Here is a 25,458-nt window from a genome sequence, read left to right on the forward strand (position 1 = left end):
CAACCAAGCTAAAAAGAGTAACCCACGGCACAGATTTTCTTATCTAGTACAAGGTAACCTTTAATTAAAAATTAATTCAAGCTTAATTAAATATTAATTCAATAGTGCAATGTTTATGGCAGCAAGACAGACATTTATGCCAGATGTAATGTAAATGTATCATTTTCCACAAGGATGGAATGCACATAAGGTCACTGTGACCTTGACCTTTGAATACTCAGATATAATCAGGTTATGATAAAGTCCAGGTAATCACATTTCATATTTGCCAAAATTGCAGAATTTTCCTTAAGGCCGTTGCATGAATGAATGATGTGAACATATAGACAGTCCAAGGGTTCAATCCTCTGAAAATGGCTGTCACTAGTCTAAGCATAATAATATTCCATGTTTAAGGGGAAATTTGTTTCTGATGTGAATATAGTAAGATTCTTGGTGCAAGCACAGAGAAATACTACAAATACAGCCAACAAGAAAATACATTTTACACAAAATACCAAATGCTGATCTAAGCTACAATGAAACAACTATATTCTCAGCACATAGCAATGATACATTTTCAATGAATTACTCTGTTCTGCATTTACTCTCACTGCCTGCTTCACACAGTTTCTCACAGTAGTGTATCTTTTATCTTAATGCTCTTTGTCTCGTGATTTCTTAGAACGAACTCCCTGCAAGTGATACGTGGCGTTCAAGGCTATGTTCCTGTCATGTGTGTGTGAGGGTGAGTGCGAGGGTGTTGAAACTTTTGTCTGCATGTGACCGTTTCTCAAGGAAACAATTCCACTGGAAAAACCAAAACTGTTAGTACTGCATCCTCCAAATGAAGTGCATGTAAAGAGGAGCACATGCTATATCTAACTGGCTTACATTCACTGAAATTCATTCAGATTAATAGATTTCAGCAGCCACAGAAATACATATATTTTCAGTAATGTAGCAGGTGATAACAAATAACAGATACTTCCATGTGAAAGTTCATTTTTCCTGCAGAAACAGAGCTTCTAACATCTTAGGGAGCTAGTCACACTAAAATACTAACAACAATATCTACATCAATTTTAGCTGTCATTATGATCTAGTTTTCTGCTTTTATCACATTTTTATCTCACTGTTATGGTTCTGAAAAGCTGGATGGATAAACTCAGCGTTAACAGAGACAACTGATAACCAGCAACCTTGTGATCTCATTTATCAAGGATGCTCAGTGTTGGGCTTCAATGCTGAGGAGCTTCATCAGCCTTGGTTCCTTATGAGAACCAGACTACATTTCAGTGGGTTTGAGAACTGAATATTCTGTTATTTAGTAAAAGAAAGTCGTGACAGGCAGAATTTATAGGCTGCATTTGTGAGTCATCAGTGAATTTCATGTAATAAGTCTTTCCAAAGGCAATGACAACAGTGTTTCTGCAGTTTTGCCATTGCCAGCTTTTTAGGTCCAGCACAAGCAATTTGCAGTGGAAATCCAGGTCTTTAATGGTTGAAAAGACATAAAACAGAGAGGTTTGAACTTGTCTTGAAGTACAAGTCTCTGCTACAATTGGGCCAATAAAATCAATTAGGCTAGAGAAGGGACACAGTTGCATGATGCATAATGGTTGTATGAGATAAAAGAATGAATTAGGCTTAAGGTAGAATTGATCGAACAGAGGATTGCAGAGAGTTAGCTTTAGTTTAGGGACATTAGCTAGCGGATTTAAAAATTACTTCATTTTAATTTTGAAAACTGACCATTTTCTTTTAACATTTCTAAAACATGAAAATCTTCTAAGAATTTAAAGGGGTTTGGGTTGTTTGTTTTTTTTCTCAAATCTTCTTCTGCCACTCTCAAAAACCCTTGCTGTGTTTTGGCCCAGGGCTGGTTAGTCACCTATACTGAAGAATTCAGAGCCAATAAATCACAGCAAATCCACCCAAGTGTTCCTGTGCCAGTGAGGCCTTAATGAATGGTGACTCACAGCATGCACCTCGTTTTACCCCCGAGCAGAAGAAGTTTATAATTGTATTCTGTTGAATCCTGCTCCTGTGGCATTGTTACTGAGTCAGTGCACCTGGGAACAGGGCATTAGTAAAAAAAGAGCTTGTATGCATAAGAGTTAAATAAACTATGCGCCCGTAGAGGTGGGAATCTTAAAATAGCTCCTGATATGCTGATGACGCAGATTGCAAACTCTTTCAGGTGATCTGTCCACTTAGTTGTAATATTCACTGTCAATACAGTGTGCTGATTAGAAAATGCAATATGTAATAGGCTGCAGTGATAGGTGGCTTGCTCTTTGTGGTAACACCATTAGTCAGTATTCTGCCAAAGTAATCAGTGACAACTTCCCTCTGTTCTGTGTTTAAATATTTATTAGCACCAAGTCCTGTGCCATACAAATCCCATCCCAACTTCTTAAGTTTTCCCAAAGTAAATAAATAAATAATTTTAAAAAGTTTTTAATGTCAGAGTTGATGATTTAAAGAAAGATCTCCCACTCTGGAGACTGAACCTTGTAAAATGACACAAAAATTACTGCATAAGCATAAGCTAAAAAGTTGGTCCAGCGTTCCACGGCCACGACAAACACTGCATGGTTTCTCCTGGATCTGAGGTTTAGCTAACAGATGGACTCCTCTTTGGTACCGTGAGTGACCTCAGTGCCCCCTCGTCCCCCTAATTTTGCTTCCTTTATAGAAGCTATGTCAGTGGGATTGAAGAAATCCTAAAATTATTCCTTCCACATCCTGACTATAGCCTAAGTTGACATCACCTCGCATTTTGTCCGAATTTCTTCAAGGCTGATCAAAAGTCATGCTCACCAAATATCTCATCTCTCATCTCCTCCACACATCACTCACTCACTTGGACACTAGAAGGGGGAATTATGTTAAAATGCTCTTCATAGACTACAGCTCTGCATTTAACACCATAATTCCCTCCACACTCACCACCAAGCTGGAGCATCTGGGACTCAGCTCATCTATGTGTCAGTGGATCTCCAACTTCCTAACTGGCAGACCACAGGCAGTAAGGATGGGCGGACATGTCTCAGCCTCCACCACTCTCAGCACTGGAGCCCCCCAGGGGTGTGTTCTGAGCCCCCTGCTGTACTCTTTGTACACATATGACTGTGTGGCCACTACCAGCTCCACCACCATCATCAAGTTTGCTGACGACACCGTCGTGGTGGGCCTGATCTCTGATAATAACGAGACGGCCTACCTGAAGGAGATTAGGAATCTGGAGAACTGGTGCCAGAGGAACAACCTCCTTCTAAACGTCAGTAAGACAAAGGAGCTGATAGTGGACTTCAGCACTAAGCAGGAGAGGAACTACCAGACCCCCGTCATCAACGAGTGCCCAGTGGAGAGAGTGGACAGCTTCAAATACCTCGGAGTTCACATCACGCAGGACCTGTCATGGTCCTGTCACATCAACACCGTGGTGAAAAAGGCCCGACAGCGTCTCTACCACCTCAGACGCTTGAGAGACTTCCAACTGCCCTCCAAGGTGCTCAGGAACTTTTACTCGTGCACCATAGAGAGCATCCTGGCGGGAAACATCTTAACCTGGTTCGGGAACAGCACCATGCAGGACAGACGAGCTCTACAGAGGGTTGTGCGGTCAGCTGAGCGCACCATCCGCTCCGAGCTCCCTGACCTGCACTCAATCTACAGCAGGCGGTGCTGGACTAAGGCCAGGAAGATCGTGAAGGACCTCAGCCATCCCAACAACAGACTGTTCTCTCTGTTGAGGTCAGGAAAGCGATTCCGCTCCCTGAAGACCAACACAGAGAGACTGAGGAGGAGCTTCTTCCCGCAGGCGATACGGTCTCTCAATCACACCACCAAACAGTACTGACCCACACATATGGTTCTTACACACACACTGGACTTTCTGGACTTTGGTTTTGCACAACACTGGTCACTATATTCTTCATTTCCGGTTAATACTTGTACAGCTGCTGTTATTGTGTATATATTTATTTATATTTAGATTTCTTCATACATTCTTATATAGTTCTATATTGTGTATTGTGTATTTTGTTGTACAGTTATTTTATTTTCAACTTTAATTTATATATTTTATCTTATTCTTCCCAGTTAAATTTACCCTTCATTCTAATTTGTGTTGTACAGTTATTTCATTTTTAACCTTAATTTATATTTTATTCCTTCCTAGTTAAATTTACCCTTTTTAATTTTTCATATTTATTTCCTATCTTATTCATAGCCTTTTCCTTTTTTGTTCTCTTTAGGTCACGAGCAGTTGTCCAAGCATTTCACTACATATCGTACTGTGTATGACTGTGTACGTGACAAATAAAATTTGAATTTGAATTTGAATTTGAATTTGAGATCTCCGCTCCTGAGTTTTTGCTTCAACTACTACCAGAGCCACACTTGGCCTGCAAGTACCTACGAGCTGCCTTCAGACACCCACAAGCTAACCAAGCCCAATAGGATTGCTTCTCCAGCCTAATGGCTCACTTCACCACTGATGTCCACCGTCTGGTTGAGTTTACTACCTCTATTTATGTTATTGTAATTTTCAATATCTCTCTTTGCTTTAATTTTTTTTTAAGTAATTTGATGCATTGGAAGTTGAATGGACATTATTTAAAATTAGTAGTATTTTCTATTGTTTCCATCCAACAATGATGCATATAATTGAAAAAAACTGTAGGCCTGTAGTGAGTTCTTATAGTCTTGTCTGCCTTTAAATGCTAAATTTGTAAAAAATAGACTTAATGTTTTGAACTACCGTTGTTGTGAAAATGAATTCGGGGGACTGATGCGTCTGTGTATATATCCTAAATTCACCTCAAACAGCTTTGGTCTCACTATTCTCACCATGTGACAGAAGCTGTGAACCGAAGCTCGACGGTGTTTCCCACAATCCTATTGGTCTGTTATTGGGCTAGTAGGCAGAGAGAGACGGTGTGTGAGCGAGCTTAGAGAGGGGGAAGGAGGGGCTTTTAGACTCCACAACAAGGTTGGCGCGAGTGAGATTGAAGAGGGAAGAGAGAATGCGGCAGAAGGAAGAACCAGACTGTCAGTGGCTCTGGGACAGAGGGATACGCAACGATTCTCTTCTCTTGTTTTTTGGCTTTTCACGGCACCTCACTTTTTGTTTCTTTTTTGTCACTCCTCACCTCTATGCTCTCATTCTTTCTGTTCGACTGACTTTCCTTTTACTGATACCGTGTCTCCCTGCAGTCTCTGTTACACTGTCCTACATCTAGACAACTCCTTCATCCTCACCCATGGCTACCTGACAGTGAGCTTCTCCTTCTGCCTTCCCTCTTCTTCTCCCTCTTTCTTTGTCAACACCACCATATTTTCTCACCCTCTCCTCTGTTTCAGCCTCTGTTTGAGTTTGATATTTTTTGGTGCACCTGTCATCCATCCTTCTATCCCTGCGTGGTATCAAAATGCCTGTCCTAGAGGGACTCTGGGGCCCAGATCTCAGGATGCGGGACACCGGTCTTGATGTTGGGGTCTGTCCAGAGGAGCCTCCTGATTCTCCAGTTTGGGGTCCCCTCAGGACTCCTCCTGTTACATGTGGTGGCCTCTCCCTAGCCCTGGAGCTACCAGCTCTTATACGGCAACTCAGAGCAGCGTGGAGAGCACGCAAGGGAGGCTCTCAGGGGCCAGAGAGAAATCAAGCAAGTCCTTGGGTGGAATCAGGAAAGGAGCAGGAAGAAGAGATAAAGCTGGACACAGAAAACAGGAGTGCACGTGTGGAAGGTAATGCGTCCAAGTTTGAGAGAGACAAATTTCATACGTCTCAGTTTCACCCATTAGCACTGAAATTAGTTTAAGGTCTTGTTTTTTTGTGGTTTTGCAAATGCATTTCATTTTTTTTATTTAAATATTGAGCTTCTGAGTCCGTGCCATGTTTTCACTGTTAACGAGACAGATTTGACAGATTGTCTCTGACAAGCACTCCTCGGGCCGTATGCTTACATGCGCGTGTGGTCGTACGCCACGCAGGTCGAAATGCGGTTCAGAATAGTTCAGACAGCTGAGCAGAGTAGACAGTGAAATGAGGGATTTGGGCTGTAAAGCCAGAGGGTCCATTAAATAAAGCTGTGTTACCATCTGTGAGCTGCAGCTGTCCGTGTGACATCATCAATCAAGCCTATGTCTCTTACTAACGAAGTTCAGCATCAACCGCAATTAAGGACAATGTGTTTTATATTTAACAATCACAGTAATAAAGCATTGGAAAGTTGCACAGCATCAGTTGCATAGCATCATTATCACATAGGATGTGATTCCAAAAACTTACGTTGACTGAGTATTTATTGAATATTTATTTTTGACATTTAGAAGTGTTTTCGGCTCGATCTCGGGCTTCTTCTACGATACCTTCAGTTTGTCTTATCAGTGTTTAGTGAGACTTAACCTTTTAAGGAAAATTAATAGGTTTGAAGTCTGACGGCAACTGGAAAATATTTTTATAATAATCTGATGATTAAAATTGGAACAGCGTGGATTTTTAATAATGAATCGATGATTCATAATGTGGGGAATTACCTTTGCTGACTCAAGCAAGGGGGAAATGGAGAAATACTGTTTTCTGTCGGTGACTTTCCCTGTGATGACCTCATACATGCGACGATTTCTTAATGAGGGCGAATGGCTGTCTGCGCACTGTTTGATATCAGCACATACAAATGTGTGGAGACACTGCTGATAAGTTGTCAGTGGTGATTGTGAGTCATTGTGACATTTAATGTAGCAAGGGCTTAAAGAAAGCGTCACAAAGCACAGATGGATAGTTTTTAAAAAACACAATAAACTTTCATCCTGTGGTTTTGGATGTCAGTCTTAGCAAGACAATGAAGTAGAAGTGCACATACTCATAAAAAAAATAAAAGAATGGTAGCATTACCAGTGGGTTTTTACTGTATCTGGTCAGTGTGTTTCTCCCCCTTTGTGTTTAAAATGTGTTTTTCCTTTTGTTGTTGTTGTTTTTTGTTTTGCTTTTTTTTTTGGGGGGGGGGTTGCTGTCATATGCTGGCACTGCATATGACAGCAATGCATGTGTTAAAATTTCAGAACAGCCCCAAAGTACAGTTTGTGCCACAAACACCCACAGATTCATGGAAGCCAAGTGAATGTATTCCTGTCAGTTCCCCTGTGTCTGCTCGCGTGAGTGGGCGCTATGTGGCAATTGTGCCATCTTGTTTTTGTATTTGGAATCAGGGATTTAACCTCATTTACAAGCGTGCATGTGCACAACAGCATGGTTTGCGTGACGAGGCGCATGTGCGTCGCCGCTTCTTTAATAAAACACCTCCCGACTGATTCACGTTTTCATCTGAAATGACCCAGTTTTGCGCATAGTGGAATCAATGACCTATTTTACCACACGGAGTTAAAGGAAGAGAGAGAGAGAAAGAGGGATGGAGAAGAGGAGCAGGTGGTGATGGAAATGATGGCTCATATTGAGAAGGGATGGGGTGTAGTTGTTGAACGGGAACGAAGGATGAGGGCACTAATGGAGAGGGAGGAGGATGTGCAAAAAGATGCCAAAAATTAGGGAAGAAAATGAAAACTTGGAATGATGTGAATGAAAAATACTGCAGCTTGAATAGAGGGAGAGAGAGGTGGGGGTGGAATTGGTGTGATTGTGTTTGTCTGAGTTAGAAGGAGGATGATCTGTGACTGCGGTGTTTTTCCAGAAGATGTATTTCCTCCTTTCCTCGCGCATCAGAACACAGGATTAAGAGCAAAGAGGCCTTCCCCTTATTCTCCTTTTATTGCAAAAACTAGGCCAGTGGGACTCCTCTGCCTTCTTTAGCAGGCTGAGTCACTTCCCCGCTGCACTTGTTTTTGTTTTTTTTACATGTATAAATCAGGATTTATAACATTTGTGCCATATGTTTTTTCCTGCAAAGCACACATACACACACACATGCAAACACAACATCTACCTGCAAACTCCAACGCTTTGGCAGCTTAAACTTGCATAGCAAGATCTGGCAACTCGAGGGCGTTACCACAGTGACTCAAACCCCATTAACAGGTAGTTCAGTTGCTTTTAGCATCTCCTAAGCAAGACTCAAAGAGGTGATGTGATTTGGCAACCTTAGGGATATAATACGCTCCAGTTCCCCACAACTGACGTGTAAATTATTCAGTATACCCATAGCTTATTCAAGTGCAAATTTTATCTGTGTGCATGTTGGCTGTGACTTAGGACCTAGTTCTTTTGTGTCTCCTCTCTGGCCTCAGAGTGTGTGAATTGCAAAGTGCTAAACAGAGGAAGTATTAGGAGTCTCTGTTTAGCTTTTGTGCTCCTTCTCCATCAGATAGATGCTCGAACCACAAGGAAAACCCAGAAGGGGACCTCTCAGGCTATTCAAGACTGTGGATGAGCGTTCACACAGTTTGCTGAAACACTCGATTCCTTTCAGGAGAAAATTTGCTGTTTGAAATCCATTGGCATTTATCAATATGTTCCCCAGAAAACATTTGTCAGCTGTGTAAACAGTGGAAATCAAGACATTAGGCTGATAAAACAAAACTTTTCAGAGAAGGAACAAAAACAAGACTCCGGCTCTTCAAAGAAATCAATTTTTTTATAATAGAAAAGAAAAAAGTTCAGGTCTTTCAATTAATCTTTGGTTGTAAGACAAACCTGACATTTGATTCAGATTAAAACCAATTGAAACCATCAGTTTCAGCTACACACACACACAGACACACACACAAAGTTTAGGCAATAACAATCTGATAAAGGCAAAGTGTTAGTGTGATCCATTACAGCTGGAAGGTGGCATGAAATCCATTTTCCTCTGGCAAACCCGGATGAGATGCATGATGTCCTGGTTCTTCTGTGTCATCAAGGATCCTCTTGTTTCACGGGGGCTGATCTGAATCTGAATCCATGAGGCTGATTATCTTGACTATCTACTTTAAGTACAACACTGTTCCCAAAACCCTTCTGGCTGCTCTGTTTTTTGTTCTTTGTAAAGTTTTATTTTGCTGTTTTCACTGCTTTGAGGCATTGTAAACCCACACAGGTTTTTGTTTGTATCATCTCTGCTAAGCACATTGAGTGTACTTACAATGAAATGTCTTATATAAATAAAATTGCCATTGCCGTCAGCCCCTTGTTTGCTCTCATTCCGTCTCCGCGCTTCCTCTTGAAACGTTGACTTATTATTCATGGGGTATGTGTGCCACTAAAAGCCACCACAAAAATATAATCCCAAATCTTTCTTTCTTTATTCATGTTTCTCGGTTACACCCCCTCTGTCTTTCTTTCTTCTCTCCATCTAGCTGATGGCAGGCTGAACACTGGTCATGCTGGTGTGCTGCTGGCTGAGAGACGAGGCTCTTACCCATTGATTGATCTGCGAATTTTAAAAAGTAAGTCTCCTCATTTAAAAAAAATATACATGTAAAAAACTATTCTCCTTTATACTTCTTGGAAAATGAAATTTTCTTGGAACAACAATAAACTGTATTTGATTGTTTCTGTATTTCAGTCTAATATTAACACCTACTAAAAGGTACAACAGTGAAATTTAAGTCAAACAGTCAAGATTTAATTGAAGGGCAAACTTTCAGTTTTCATTCAAAGGGTTTAACAAATGTAAATTAATTAAAACTTTGTTTGCAAATCACACACAATATAAGGATTGTTTTTAATACTTGGGTGAAAATCAGCCCATGACTGCCTGAAGTGTAGAACCCATGAGCATCATCAGATACTGTGTTTCATCACTTGAGATGCTCTTCCGGGCTTTTAATGCAGCCACCTTCAGTTGCTGCTTGTTTCCGGGTTTTTCTGCCTTCAGGTTTGTATTTAGTAACTGAAAAGCCTCTCTGTTGTGTTGAGATCAGGTGACTGACTTGGCCATTGAAGAGTATCTTATTTTGCTGCCTTGAGAAACTCTTGGGTTGTTTTTGGAGTTTGCTTTGGGTCATGATCTGGTTGCACTGTGAAGCTCTGTCTGATCAGTTATGCAACATTTGGCTTATTCTGAGCAGAGAGTGTAGCCTTGTACACTTCACAATTCATCCTGCTGCTTCTATCATGCAGTCACATCATCAATAAACACCATCCAGCCATACATGCCTATGCCATAACATTACCTCCACCATGTTTGACAGATGATGTGGTATGCTCCGGATCATGAGCTGTTCCTCTCCTTCTCCATACTTTTCTCTTCCCATCATTCTGGTGCAAGGTTTCACCTGTCAGATTCTTTTTTCTTTTCCGAACTGTGAAAACTCTTTGAGGTAGGGCTGTGCGATATGACCAAAATCTCATATCCCGAAATAAGAATTCTATTTTCCCGATAACGTTATAAATCACAAAAATTTTACATTTCCTGTAAATTCTGTGAATCTCAGGCAGCTCGACTTGCGTGAAGTGTTTCCAGCTGCGCGTCCTTCACCCTGAGTCGAGGGTTTTAACCGATGCATGAAACTATATATTTTTAGACATAAGTTGTATTTATTACACGGCGTGCTGCGGGTTGCCTGTTCTAACGTTTGAGTCTAAGGTTTATTTTTTAGCACCTGGCGGCTGTTTTTTTACTTCTCATCCGTAAATAATCTGCTCTTTCACGTGATTCTGTTTATTTTGAAAAGTCTCAACAGGATCTTGAGCTTTATTGTGAAAAGTTTATGTGGAACATAAACAAGCGGACACGCGAAGGTGTTACCGTCGTTGTTGCTAACCACAACGCATAAAAACAGGCGCTTGTCCGTCAGTAGTGTGGTTATATTACATATAAGAGAAAGAGAGAACTTTAAGAAATTAATATAGCCACTACAGTGACCATCAGAACGATGAAAAAATATTGTCGTAAACAGTCTAATCTTGCCTTGTTGTTCTTGAGTGTTTACCAGTGATTTGCACCTTGTTGTGAACAATGATACACCTCCTCCAGGGCCCTGTTTCAGGAAGCCGGTTTAGTGGAAAAACTGAGTAAGTATACCCTGAGTTAACGAAAACTCTGGGTTTTCGGTTTCACAAAGCGAGTTCAGATGAAGCCTCAGTGAGTCACTATGATGACACACTCCGTGAAGCTAACCTGCCCCCTAGCAGGTTTACTACAACTAACCCTGACTGTCTCCGCCCCTTTGTCGGAAACCTGACAGTAGGAAGTGTCGGACATGGCGTGCCCCTTCCTTGAAGAGCCAGTAGATCGTGAAGCCCAAATTCTCCGCAGAGCTCTCCGCCGGGAGAGAGTGATCAGAGCGCGTTTGGACATTTTATCATTTCCTGATGATTTTCTGTGTGAACGTTACCGTTTCTCAGCACAATCTATAAGTTATTTGGATAACATCCTCAGGCCATATATTACGCATGTGACACATCGTGGACATCCTCTCAGTTCTGTACATATTATTTGTATTGCACTTCGGTTTTTTGCAAACGGGAGCTTTCTGTATAATATTGGTGACGCTGAGCACGTTTCCAAGGCTACCGTCTGTCGGGCAGTCAGGAATGTTACAGTTGCACTGAAACGTCTCCTGTACTCGTTTGTGTTCCCCGGTCATAGACCCACAAGATTTATCAAAGAGGGATGCCACAAAATTGCAGGTATCAGGATGACCAAAACTTAATTTATGATGTGGTGCTACTTGGACTACTACTTAAATTTTACATTTATTTTCACGGTTCCCAGGCGTGATTGGCTGTATAGATGGCACTCACATTCCAATCATTGCTCCTTCAGTAAATGAAGGAGACTATGTGAACAGGAAGTCTTTCCACAGCATTAATGTGCAGGTACATAGTTCCCTGTAGCATTTCAAACTAACAAATTATTTCATTATAGTAATGGATGCTAATTTGTGTTCTCTGCACTGTGAAGATCATATGTGATGCTGCCAACATTATCACAAATGTGGAAGCCAAGTGGCCAGGCTCTGTCCATGACTCACAAATATTCCGTGAATGTACACTGAGCACAAAATTTGGACATGGTGAGTTGAGAATACTTTAAAATATATAAAGACCAATTGCTTCAGGGACATTTGAACTGAAGTGTATCCTTCTGTCTTAGGAGAGTTCACTGGCTACTTGCTTGGTGATAGGGGGTATCCATGTTTACCCTATTTGCTTACCCCTTACCCTGACCCTGAACCGGGCCCACAGCAGCGATATAATCTGGCTAATTGCAGGACAAGAGCCAGAATTGAAATGACTATCGGAATGCTTAAGGCCCGGTTCCAGTGCCTGCAAAGACTCAGGGTCACCCCAGAAAGGGCATGTGACATTATTGTGGCATGTGTGATTCTTCACAACATTGCCACAATTAGAGGAGAACACTGTCCTTCTGAACCAAACATCAGCAGTGATCCAAACCATGAACATCCTGACCCTCCCATGGACATACAAGATGGAAGAGCAGTCAGAGACACCATATGTCACAATCATTTCCTTTGACCCATCACCTCAACATGTTGAAAGAAGAATAAACAGATTTTTTGTTCAACTGGCTTTATTGGTCGCCTGTGTTTCCTGTACACAAAGTATTAAAAGATGTAAACCTCATAAAGTGTCTCTGTTGCTTCCTCCTCTGTAACAGCTGTCAATGTTTCTTCATTATTTTCCTGTAGTAAAGAAGTTAACAACATTGCTGTTCTACTGTAAACTCATATAATCTGTGGAGTATTACTCACAACTGCATGTTGGTCTGGCTCAACAGGAGGCTGCACCAGATGCAGTACACCACCACCATCAACTGATAGAATATGAGGTTTATACAGGTCACTTATAACTTACAAGGGACCAAATGGCAATTAACAAACATACCAATCACCTTACACTTCATTGTCATTATGCTCTCAAAGACAACCAAGACTGAGGGAAGGCAAAATCAGTAGGAAAATAACTTCACTACAAAATAATCCATTATGGTAAAGAGTTTATCAAATGAATGAGTAGCACTGCAAAGGTGACTGTGAAGAAAGGATGTATGCACATCATGTATTATTTTGAATTTACCCCCTATGTAGGCACTTGTGTCTTGCGGGGTTATTGACTCAGAGGATGTCCCCGCAGAGATGCCTTCAGCCACAGGGCGCCCACTGTTTTGGCTGAGGGCCAACTGCTCAGCCTCTGTGAGTGGTGGTGGTGGAGGACCCCCACCTGTTTTTCGGGCCTCCGCTTTTTTTCTGTTGGCTATAACGGGCCACATTTGAGCATACAGAGTAAGCAAATATGTACTTGTAATGTGCTCAGATAATTTCAATAAGTGCTTACAGAAAGAAAATTAATGTAGCCTCTAACTGCAATTGATTTACATCGGACAAACAGACCAAGCACTATGGCTCATAATACAATTACACCTCACCTGTTTGGACTATATTTTTATATTTCATTTTTACTTGCTGCCAGGAACGTTTGGGGCCTGTTGGGTTGCACCTGCGCTCACATCACATCACAAAATAAAATGTATAAAATAACAAATAAAATAACATATGATAAAATAACGTGTTAAATGGGTGGAAATCCCTAGATCAATGTTTATATTAACACTCACGCATTGACTCTGTCGGCTATGTTTTGCCATGCATGCTCCCTTTGTTTTGCAGCTGAGGCTGTGTTACTTTTTTTCTGAGAAATTTGCATGTTATCGGCATATGCTGCCATCAGAATTTCGGCCTCAAGCGCTGTGAAATACATTGACCGCGCCTTCTTTCCCTCCGTCTCCATGGTGACTCGCTTAATCTGTGCTCCGCTTATCAGGGCTTTATGTATCCTCGTCCGCGCGCTTCACTTGGGGTTAAAGCAACTCCGCGTTGATTGAACTAATTGTTATCAGCCTTTCTGAAACGGAATATTCCGAGTTGGACAGTTCGGGGTTACTCAACCCTGCGTATCATTTTTAACTCTGAGTTTTCTAAACCGGCTTCCTGAAACAGGGCCCAGAGGTGTGTTCATGACTTGGTTAGATGTTGTAAAGTTGTTTTTCTGAACCATGTAAATGATTGTATCGTCATCCACTTTAACTGTCTTCTGTGGTCTTTCAGGTCTTCGAGTGTTACTTAACTGGTATTCCTTCGTTTTAAGAATGTACCAGATTGTAGATTTAGCCACTCCTAAAGTTTTTGCTCCTTCTGTGATAAGTTTGTTTTATCAGCCTAATGTTGGCTCTCTCACTTACCCTGATCTCTTTGAATCATCTCCAGATATTGTCTGTATCATTTGGGAACAGGCCTCATCTGTCCATGAAACTGCTTGTCAGTCAATTGTTATGTATTATTGTAGGGTCTACCTTACAATATAAAGCACCTTGAGGCGACTGTTGTTGTGATTTGGTGCTGTATAAATAAAATTGAATTGAATTGAATTAAATTATTTTTGACCCCTCTTTAACTGTGTTAAAGAGTGGCTGTAAGTCATAAACAATTAATGCACAATTTTTTTTAACCCCCTTATCTTAAAGCAGAAAGTCTGCACTTTAATCACATCTATTTTTTCTTTCTTTGATTTAAAATCCACTGATGTTGTTCACAGAGGCCAAGCAGTCTCTTTGTTCAAAACAGTTACCTAACTGTACATCAGTGTGAAGCAGTGTTAGTCGTGTCAACCTAAGAAAGTGCTCAAATTTCTTAGTTTTTTTTTCTTGTTACATAACAATTACAAAATACTATCCTTGTAAACCACAAAGGCCTTCTAGAAAAGACTGTCTGACATTCCCCCCTCCCTTTTTTTTTTGGCTTTTTACTAAGCTGTTTATTTCAGCTATAAATACATTTAATGACTAACAACACATGGTAAAAACAAACAAACAGTTTTTATGAGTGCTTCTGATTTTAACATATATATATTTCTCTTGTTTTACTGGCATCAGGTTGGATGTGATAGGCTACTACTGCCAGATGGTGGCAGCAATGTGCCTGTAAGCAGTTTACTGAGCATGATGAAACAATAACAAGAAGAAAAAAAACAAAGCAGTAAAACATGTGTGCCACTGTGAAATTAGATGCTACTGTATAAACAGGAGAAACATGCAAAGCCAGAGACAACCACAGCTTTCATGAAGGAGGTTCAGTGCAAACTCATATCACAAGTCTACCACAACTATGCACAGTCATTTGAGCAGGGGTGGAAGAGGGGATTTTCAAAGAGTAGGCAAATACCTCCTGGTGAATAAATTATTTTTGAAATTCCCACCCTTTGTAATGATGGGGTTTTACCTAAAATATTTCTCTTCTTGGTTTCTGTGACAGAACAACATACCATTTAAATCCTGTAGGTCACCCATTTGTGTAGAAAACGTGTTTCAGCTATTCACACAACATGCATTTTCTTTCTTTTTGTAATTTAAGCCAGTGCCCAACAGGGGGAGGTAGAGACCGTCACCAGGAGAAAGGTGAAGCGTCTCCTGAGCTTCCAGAGATACTGCCACGCCTCTAGGTTGCTGAGGGGGTTAGTTCCTCACACCCCCAGGTCCTTACACTTGCTTGATGATGACTACCTGGGACAAGCTGCTGTGAGAAAACACACAGACATATTCATATGCAGTCAAAGCCATACACATATTCCCAACAGATAAAGTCTGACAATTTTCTTTCTTTCTTTCTAGCACATGCTATCAAAAGTAGGCACATGGAACTTTGACATTTTCCTCTTCGATCGTCTTACAAACGGTGAGGTGATTTATTATTAAATTGGTTATTTTCATAAACTTTTTTGACCCCCACCTACAGGATACAATCCACCATCACTCTATGCATGCTTCCAGCACAAACACTGTATAAAGTTATTCCATATGAAATGTAAAACGTGATTTATTTATTTTTTTAACTTGGTGGACTTACTGATCTGAGTTATTTGAATTCTTTTGAATGTCAATGTTGTGTGCTTTAGGTAACAGCCTGGTGACGCTGATGTGCCATCTCTTCAATGTCTACGATCTCATTCACCACTTTCAGCTGGATATGGTCAAACTTAACAGGTTTCTTGGTAAGCTGCAATAAAGTGTTCATAGTTTTTTTAAGCTTCCGACTTAAGGAATTCTTTCTCAGCTTTAAAACACTGCTGTCCTTACACATAATTATTTCTCCTGCCTCCATAGAAACATTACTTACTATGAAGTGCGCCTGCACTGTTATTTTGGCGGGACTGAAAGCTGAGAAGGAAAACTCCCAATTGCTTTTTACTCAACCAGTAAATCATTACAAAAGAGACTCTGAGCACTAACAACAAATCTGGGCAAAGTGATAGTCCGCACATTCCTGTAGTAAGTGAATATTAACCCAGTAACCATAGCAAGCTAAATGGTACCTCATAGACACTGCAGAGTAACAATGAGCTACGTGTTGTTATGGCAACAGAGCACACAGTCAACATCGTTTTGTAATTTCACACAGCAGAGGAAAGAAACACAATCTATGGGTTCAAGTATAAATGAATTTTTGCACGATGGAAATGACATTGAATGCCCCGCCAAAATACTATCTGTCTACCTATCACCTGCCAGCTTCCTAGTACTGTGCAAGTCAGTGTGATGTCTGATTGTGCTGGGTGTAATGTAAAGATAATGCAGGAAGTAGTGTGGTAAAATCACAACAAACAAGTATTTATTATTTTCTGTAGTGAGATTATGTCTTAAACTGATCATATCCAGTGCCAGCTGACCCGATTCAGACATTGTCTGGACTTTGTGTGCGTAAACTGATCGCAGTAAAGACATTTCAAGTCATCAGAATTTTATAAAACTAATTAGCCATTTATAGGACTTGTTAAGGAGTAAACACATCACCCGCTGTGTTCACTCCTTCTGAATCAAACTCTGGTTCTTTTTCTATCGCGGTGCAGTTTGCTTGTGCAGGTGTGAATGTGGTTATCACACCATGGTGTGACTATGATCCAAGCTATGAGGATTCAGCTCCCACATACCAAGAGACCATTAATAATTGACATATGAAACTATCTAGCACATATATTTGTTTCGCAGGCCGGACGTGACACCCTTGGACCAGGGTAAACAAACTGTTGGTGTGAAAACACCCTTAAAATCAAATGGAGATTGAAACAGTCAAAACAGTAGTGCAGGTCAGTGGTGTGAAAGTCGTGTTTCACAGGGTTTGGCCTTGTGTTTTTCCTTGCTAGGCATGGTGCAGGAGGACTACCACTCCCAAAATCCCTATCACAATGCTGTTCATGCTGCTGATGTTACTCAAGCCATGTACTGCTACCTAAGGGAGCCCAAGGTAATGAATAATACTGTATTCACACACACGCGCTCTGCCTCTCTCTATCTGTCATACTCACACTGTAAGACCTCACCAGGCTAAGCTTCTCCTTGACATATTCTATTAGCTTTGTTCCCTCTGGGATAATTCCCGCTCACTTAGACTCAACGACACATCAATCCATAGCTCTGAGAACTCTCCAAAGCCCTCTGACCAGATTAAGCTTCTCTGCATCTTTCCCTTTTTTCAGTAATTGCTTTTGTGTCCTCTTTTGCTCTGTGAAGTGCTTTGTGATGCTTCTATTTCGGTAAAAGCCCTGAATGAAATTCAGTCAGCACACGCACCAGTGTGTCATAGACAACAAACATTCCTTTATAAGAACAGGCCTGGAGGTCAATATTCTATGATTACCTGCTATGGCACACATCTAGGCTTTAACTGCAAGTACTTTAAATGGCATGATACACAATTTGTTTTCTCCAGCAGGTAATATTTGTAGGCTGTGCTATGAAAGTTAGAGGTGCTTTATACCACATTCAGATCTACTGAATGAGTAAAGCACAAGAATCACAGACCAAAACGCTCACATTATGTAGACGCACACACACATATTTTATCTACAGTCTGAGAAGCTGTTTTTAAAAGTGCTACAGTCATCAGCCCACATAAAATATTTAAAAAACAAACATATTACGGTGTGCCCCCACAATGCCAACAAGTGCATTTTCTTTCTTGCCTTCTCTTTTGAATGATTCTAGTTGAGTGAATTTATAAAATACATATTTTAGCCTGGTTTTCTGAAAATTGGTGTCACTTTGGCATGCAGACTGGAGCAGCCAGAGATCAAACTACCGAGCTTCCAATTAGTGGATGATCTGCCCTACCTCCTAAACTACAGCTGGTGTAGCCAGTAGCTACTTAAACACGCAGATACTGTTTGTTTTTGGTTTTTTTATGCCACTGCATGAATGTTTAAAGTCTCATACACAGCCTCTTTTGTAAGTACCAACTGTAAAAACAGACCCAAGAAGTGGCAGTAATAAGAAAACTGGGCACTTGTCAGACTTAGTATTATTCTCCAAAGAACACGTGTCTTTTCACAATCAAGCAAACAAGCTTTCTTTAAAATTTCTTTAAAATGAGTCCAAGTCTTCCTCCTGTGTAAAGAACAAACATTGCTGTGTTGTAGCTGGCAGAGCATCTGAGTCCTCTGGACATATTCCTGGGTCTGATGGCAGCAGCTGCCCATGACGTGGACCATCCTGGAGTCAACCAGCCCTTCCTCATCAAGACCAGACACCACCTGGCATCCCTCTACCAGGTACACACCAGTTTGCAGATGGATGTCAGCGTGTGGATGAAGGGCCTTGTGTCTCGGCCTGTTTGAAACACAGTTTGGTTTTTATTTGTCCTGTCTAGAACACATCTGTGCTGGAGAGTCACCACTGGAGATCTACTGTGGGCATGCTGCGAGAGTCGGGACTGCTGTCCCACCTGCCTGCTGACATGTCGTAAGAACACACAAACACGAATACAGCATAGCAGGCTGATTTGGATATTTGAAAGTGTTACTGTAAAATTTCATTTGTTTAAATGGACAATATGCAGGCTTAAGCTTTAACTTGCACAATATAATGGCTCTAAAATGTAAATCCATCTGTGTTTGGACTGAGAGCCTCACGTCCACTATGTAAGTCTTTTGGAGGGAAGTATTCTAGTACTACTTTATACAATTAAAGCATTTTTGCTACTCTTGTTTCTTTGCACCATGAGTCTTTGAGCCTTCACAAGAAGGTCAGAGGTCAGTCTCGGTATGTGAGCGCCAACCAAGGAGCTCTCCATGTAGGACGTTATTGTAAAAACAGTTGTTGCTCGGTTACAGGTGGAGTTGAAAGTTTATGTTTTGCTGTTTCATCTTGGTGACGCTTCCATCTTTTCTGCAGGCGAGACATTGAACAGCGGTTGGGCTCTCTCATCCTGGCTACAGACATAAACAGACAAAATGAATTCCTAATGACCCTCAGAGAACATCTGGACAACCAGGACCTGGATCTTCAGCTGGCTTCACACAGACACTTTATACTGCAGGTATAGTGCACCGTCTCCATTTCTCACAGCAATTCTTCCTGTGACTTCAGCTTCATTATAAGCTGAATTTGAATGAAAACCTTCTCTACATTTACCGTATATGTGCATTTCTTTCAATCTGCAAACCTGCAGATTGCGCTCAAGTGTGCAGATATCTGTAATCCATGTCGGGTTTGGGAGCTAAGCAGGCAGTGGAGCGAGCGGGTGTGTGAGGAATTCTACAGACAGGGTGAGAGGATGTCTTATCTCAATTTATGTCAAGGTTTTCTCAAATGATCAGTGACATGATCAGTTCATACTTTTACTAATATTCAGTGTTAAAACCAAATGTGCATTTCTTCAAAATACCATTTCATTGTTTAATAACAGCAATACTCTTTCTGTCTTGCAAAGCAATTAAAAAATTCAAGCAAAACTCAATATTGATGTAAAAAAGAAAAAGAAATAGGACATCTCTAAATGTGAGATCAATTAAATGTGTGTTGTTTTATCATAAATGTATTCAATTTAGCCACCACTACCTACTAGTTATGCAGAGATGTCATTTTTGCAAATAAAGACATCACTGTGTTTGAAGTCTATACACAGTATTTTGTTTTTTAACAGAGATTAACATCTGTATCTCTCTTCATTATGTCTTATATCTGTTTTCTGAGTTCTGGCATTTAACCTGCAGGTGACCTGGAGAAGAAGTTTGACCTAGAGATCAGTCCTCTCTGCAACCAACAGTCTGACTCTGTCCCAGCCATTCAGATAGGTGAGTACTAGAGTGCACTTACAGACACACAACTGCACTTCATAGGGGCTCTCTGTGTACAATAAAAAGAAAGCACAACCCCTTTAATTCTAAGGTTTTATATATCAGGAGTTAATACAGTTTATCTGATCAACTACAAAACATCAAATATTTCACTGTGTCATTAATTGTTAAACAAAAACTAAGCCAAAAAGGAAGAAGCGGTTTGCAAAGGGCTAAGTATATCTTTACTGCTTCCACAGAAAACTGCTAAAAAAAACCCCAAGAGCTACATCTCAGACTCTATAGGCCTCAGTTAGCATGTGAGATGTTAAAGTTCATGACAGTTCAGTCAGAAAAAGACTAAACAAGTTTGGCTTGTTTGGAAGGGTTGCCAGGAGAAAATGAAACATAGCACACTCATATCAGCAAGGAGGTGGAGGGGTGATGATTTGGGCTTGTTTTTCCAGCCAAAGGACTCGGGCACCTTGGAGTCACTGAAACAACGATGAGCTCCTCTGTATACCAATTCTATAGTCAGCTAAAGCTGGGCTAAAACTGAATCGTGCAACTTTTCAGTGATCCCCAGCTCAGCAGCAAATCTACAACAGAATGGCTGAAAAAGAAACAAATTAAGATGTTACCCAGTAAAAGTCCAGACCTGTGGCAGGACCTTAATAAATGAATGGCGACAAACCTTAATAGCCAAAAGCACTATTGTAAAGAAGAGCGAGCCAAAATTCCCCCACGGTGATGTGGCAGACTGATAAAGTCACACAGAAAAAAAATTATTGTTGTTCTATAAGATACTGAATCACCCTGCGTTTGCAATTTGGCTTAGCTTTGTTAAATCAATAATGACGGTGTAATATGTCATGGTTTTTTTTCGTCTCAGGTTGTATTTACCTACATTTAAGACCTGGTGATGGCTAGATTTTTCTTTTATTGTGTACTAATACGGAAATACTTAGAATCAAAAGGGAGCGCGCTTTCTTTTCGCCCTGTTCGCGAATGCCGTACCGTGTGTACCTAACAGAAGATGTCTGTGTGTTTTAAGGTTTTATTTCCTACATTGTGGAGCCCTTGTTTGAGGAGTGGCACCGCTTCACTGAGCCCAGCCTGCTCAGCCAAACAATGCTAGATCACCTGCACAAGAACAAAGCTAACTGGAGCAGCTTACGATGTGCTCACACACCTTCAGATGTGCAAGGCCGCTCCCAAGCTGAGGAGCCTGAAGGAGAAGTTGGAGAGGGAGCAGACATCCCTTAATCTCCCTCCTCTTTCACGGGGTGTTTCATCTTCCTTTATAAATGGAGGAAAGGAGTGTTTTCAACTCCCCTGTTGTGTCCTCCAGGGTGTTTGCTCCCACAGCCTTTTGTCCACGGCTCTGAAAGTGGGAGCACTGGGTTGGGTTGGATACGTGAGAAATGGGTCCCTCTGCAGGAGCAAAGGATTGTAGCGCTGCAGGAATGATGAAAATGGAGGGAGATTTTCACAGTTACGCAGTCAGGATGGATGATCTTAGTAAATTAATGCAAATTTTGACAAAGTCATGCCTTGCTTAATAACCTGTTGATAATATTTGCTTCAAATTAACTGAGGAAAGTGGGAACAGAATGAAAAGTCTGGCAGAAGAGGATGAGTGAAGACAAATGTTAGTGTGTGACTGTGCAATGCTACTCGGAGAGTTTTTTAAAAAGCCAAAATTATATACAAATCAGCTGGACGGTGGTGGAATCATGATGTAAAATAGATGAAAAAATAGGTGGAATATATAAATATATCAAATATACTATGCTTTTTAAACATTTAGACAGTATATATTAAGCTCTTTACTTTTTCCTCATTTTGTACTGCTTGAACTCCTGTTGGATGCTTTTTCAATCAAGTGTCTCACTTGTCTACTTTTCACTGAAGTGCGTTTTTAACTAAAAGCACTAAGTTGGTATGTCAAGGTACAGTAAACTGTAACATGTATTCTGTTTTAACCTGAAAGAGTGACCCAGATAATAAATACCCTTTCTGACTTATACGCACACACACACATACACACATACACAAAAGTGTCATCAGCCGCTAGATGCTGAACACTGACCGTCAGGTGGATGCTTGTTTTTGTGACTCGAGCTCGCTCGCCGAACGCAAACGAGAGCCATTTTTAACAAAAAACAACCAGTTTGTCTTCATGCAATGTTACGCTGTGTAAATACTGTGATATACAACCTCAGCACTTCACATGCCAAAATCTCAGCAATGTGTTCATCTACTTACAGGGTATGGTCACTCTTTGTAACAACTTTATAGGTGCATTTATTTCTAACCTCACTTTATAAGCTCATATACAACAAAGCCTTAACAGCAACTTGGTCTGTCTGTGAAGCATATTGTGTAAGGAGTTTTGTTTTTTGGAGAAGCTTTTTTACAGTGTATGCCTGTTTTTCTTCAGCCATACCAGCATATACTGAAACACACGCACAGTGCTGTAGCAGCTTGTTTCCTGATTGATCTTTCACCCGCTATCGGGGTCAGATTAGGTCGTACAACGGATAAACAAGGCCAAGGTGCCCATATACCGTTATGACACATCATCTCACTGCTTTGTTACCTCTCTCAGACTTTTGTACTTGGTACAGTATCCTGTCTTAGTGTATGCCATGAAGAGACTTGGGCCAATTAGTAACTGCAAATACCTCTTAATTCATATTTATTCTGCAGTGTTACAGAGAAGTATATGCCATACTTACTAAAAATCTATATGGTTTAAATGGTGTTTATAATATGTATTATGTCAATGGTGAGAGTCATCCATAGAAATTAAAATGTGTGTAAATACTGGTTGGTCCAATTACCAAACACACTGCTGTTAAACAGTCTATTTTTTAGCACTCTGCTCTGGTTCTATACAGTTTGGGTTGTCACATATATGCAGTGTTTACAGATGCCCGGGTTTTCCTGAGCTACAAAGGAGCTTTACGATTCCACCGACCCAGCCGACACGCAGTATATTCTGTACACAATGGTTCTACAGCATAATTAAAGCTCCAGTAATGACATGTTCACAGAAAGTGTAAGATTAATGACGTTTCTATGATGTCTTTTTTTTTCTAAAGCTGCGCTAGCTGTGTTTTAATGTGCAATAAAGTTAAAAGTCACTGGCCGAGTTGTATGAAAAAGGCCGTATTCATATCTGTAGCTCTGGTTATTAATGGGTAAATTATTAACGTGTCTTCACTGTAGCACTCTGTTGGCTTTGCTCAGACTCGCACTGTTGTTTGGCGTGCGCTCCTATGTCACTGTTATCACCTGTGAAAAGGTTTCATTACTGCATTGGCGCACACTGGCCTGTTTGATTGCATGTAGTGACAGCAGAGAAAGTTTACCGACTAATTCAGCCTCGTTTTCATTTGTGAGTTCTGCTCCCTTTGCCGAGAGCAAATCTGTTTTGTTTTTTACCATTAATACCGAGTGAAAAAACATATAAATATGCTACCTGAACAGTATTGAATTCTGAAGTCACACGTTACTGCCATACTGTAGACCCAGTCCAGACAGAAGGCCTCAGACTGCCTTGTATTCAAATACCTCTCAGAATTAGCACTGATACAGGGTAACTGAGCCATACTGACTTTACTTACTATTATATGTACTGTATGTCTATATGCCAGAGTAATTATAGTATCGACATTACCATAAATATATCTCACTAAAAAGAAGTCTGTGAATTTATATTTTGATTCTCTAAAATAACAGTCGCACCCAGCTGTTTTTTATACCTTATACATAGCATATACTCGTAGAACAACATGTTACAGAATCCTCTGATTTACGTCCTCTGAGGGTATTCTGCAATCAGCAATAACCGACTAACTGTTTGCAAATAACAAAGAAATTTAATGCCGCAACAGATTTTAATCTCACCAATAATCAAATGTCCTTCATTGCGTATAGTGCAGTAACTTAATGATTTCTAGAGAAAGTGAATGCAGTGCTTAAGACTTCAATATATAAGCTCCATTTTCAGTTCTTCTAGTACTCCTCATACTTTAGCTTAAAGTTCCCGGTCACTTTCTGACTGTGAAATCTGGATTTTTTCCTATTGCATGCTCTTCATCTGCAAAAGGAGTCTTCTCAGTTTTAATTGTTCATATTTCTGTGTGCTACCTTATGGACTATTATTATTACTACAGTGCATAATTATTAGCACAGCAGCTGAATTAAACAGAATATTTTTTGAATGAAACCTTTCACATAAAGCTCTCGATATCCTGTATCACTAATAGAGGGAACTGGAAATTAAAGAGCTGTTTGCACTATGTCTGTCATGCAGTCTAAACAAGAAAAGAGTCTCTATATGGAAAGGTGGGGTGTCTGACGGGTCCTCTGACTGCTCGACTGTACATTTGTGTCCTGACAACCACCCTCTGAGCACTGTGAACAATATAATAAAAGATTTTCAATAACCATACGAGGTCTCAGTTTTTTTGTATCTGTATTTGTGCTCTAAAAAGAAAGAAAACGGGAGGACTAAATGGGAGTTTTAGCAGCTGTAATAAGTACAATTGACCACTAGGTGGTGACAAATCAATTTCACTGGCTTTGATGCCATGCCATTAGTCTTCAATGACACGAGGGCACCTTTGTCTGCTGTTTTGTTTACAGTATGACTACAGTTGTTAACCAGGCAACCAACATGATGATTTATGGGATGTAGGTATGGCTCGGGGTTATGAGCTCTTATGTAAAACATAAATAAATAGAAGAAGAAAGATGGGGCAGAATCAAGCAGCATGGAGTCGTGTTTATTGCAGTTGCAGGGCAAAGACAGAAGATGAAAGAATCTAGACTTTTAAAATTGCCAAATTGCGATATCGTGGTGTGTTTACTGCATAATTGAGCATATTTTCTTGTGAATTTCGCACAATAGAAAAACGAGGGAGCGGGAGCTGGGAGGACGTGAGCTATGCAAAGTGTGAGGAGGGAGAACAAGCCTTAAGAAAATGAATGCGGGGGGTTTAGTATTCAAAATGGAAGAGTAAAGAGAGTGCTGTAAATATGGGCTGGAACAACAGGGGAAAGGACGGAAATGTACCAAGAGTAATGAGCAGCAGAGAGGTGCTACAGGCGACCTGTGTTCTCCTTATTTGCATATCTGAAATTTGCAAAGCAAAACAAGCGCACACACAGAGTCCACTGGTCAGCCAGTGCCAGTCACACTACACCGTCCTGGCTCACTTCTCTAAACTTTATCTTTATCCAACGCCACACTCCAGAGTGGCCCGGGCCTGGGTGACATGCTGATAGAGGCTGTGTTTCTGACATGATCTGCTCACTAGAGCATGACATCAGGCACCCATTCATGCTGGTATTTCCCTCTGAGTGTTTCCCTCTCTTTCTCTCTCTCACACACAAACACACACAGAGAGACAGTTTGCCATAGTCAGTGCTCCTCCTCTGTGTGTGTCACT

The 25,458-nt window shown here is 40.7% G+C and overlaps 1 protein-coding gene across 1 annotated transcript; it reads left to right on the forward strand.

Moving 5' to 3' along the window:
• The first annotated feature begins 5,280 nt into the window (after positions 1–5,280).
• On the forward strand, positions 5,281–24,450 carry LOC308396950 (3',5'-cyclic-AMP phosphodiesterase 7B-like). Its single transcript, XM_080882597.1, has 12 exons — positions 5,281–5,736; positions 9,283–9,372; positions 15,301–15,464; positions 15,558–15,621; positions 15,842–15,937; positions 17,087–17,187; positions 18,359–18,490; positions 18,589–18,680; positions 19,113–19,257; positions 19,390–19,486; positions 19,934–20,014; positions 21,051–24,450. The coding sequence occupies exons 1-12, from the start codon at positions 5,421–5,423 to the stop codon at positions 21,260–21,262; spliced, it is 1,590 nt and encodes a 529-aa protein (XP_080738723.1). The 5' UTR covers positions 5,281–5,420; the 3' UTR covers positions 21,263–24,450.
• Positions 24,451–25,458: the final 1,008 nt, after the last annotated feature.

Source organism: Rhamphochromis sp. 'chilingali', assembly GCF_963969265.1.
Source record: "Rhamphochromis sp. 'chilingali' genome assembly, chromosome: 5".
NCBI lineage: Eukaryota > Metazoa > Chordata > Actinopteri > Cichliformes > Cichlidae > Rhamphochromis > Rhamphochromis sp. 'chilingali'.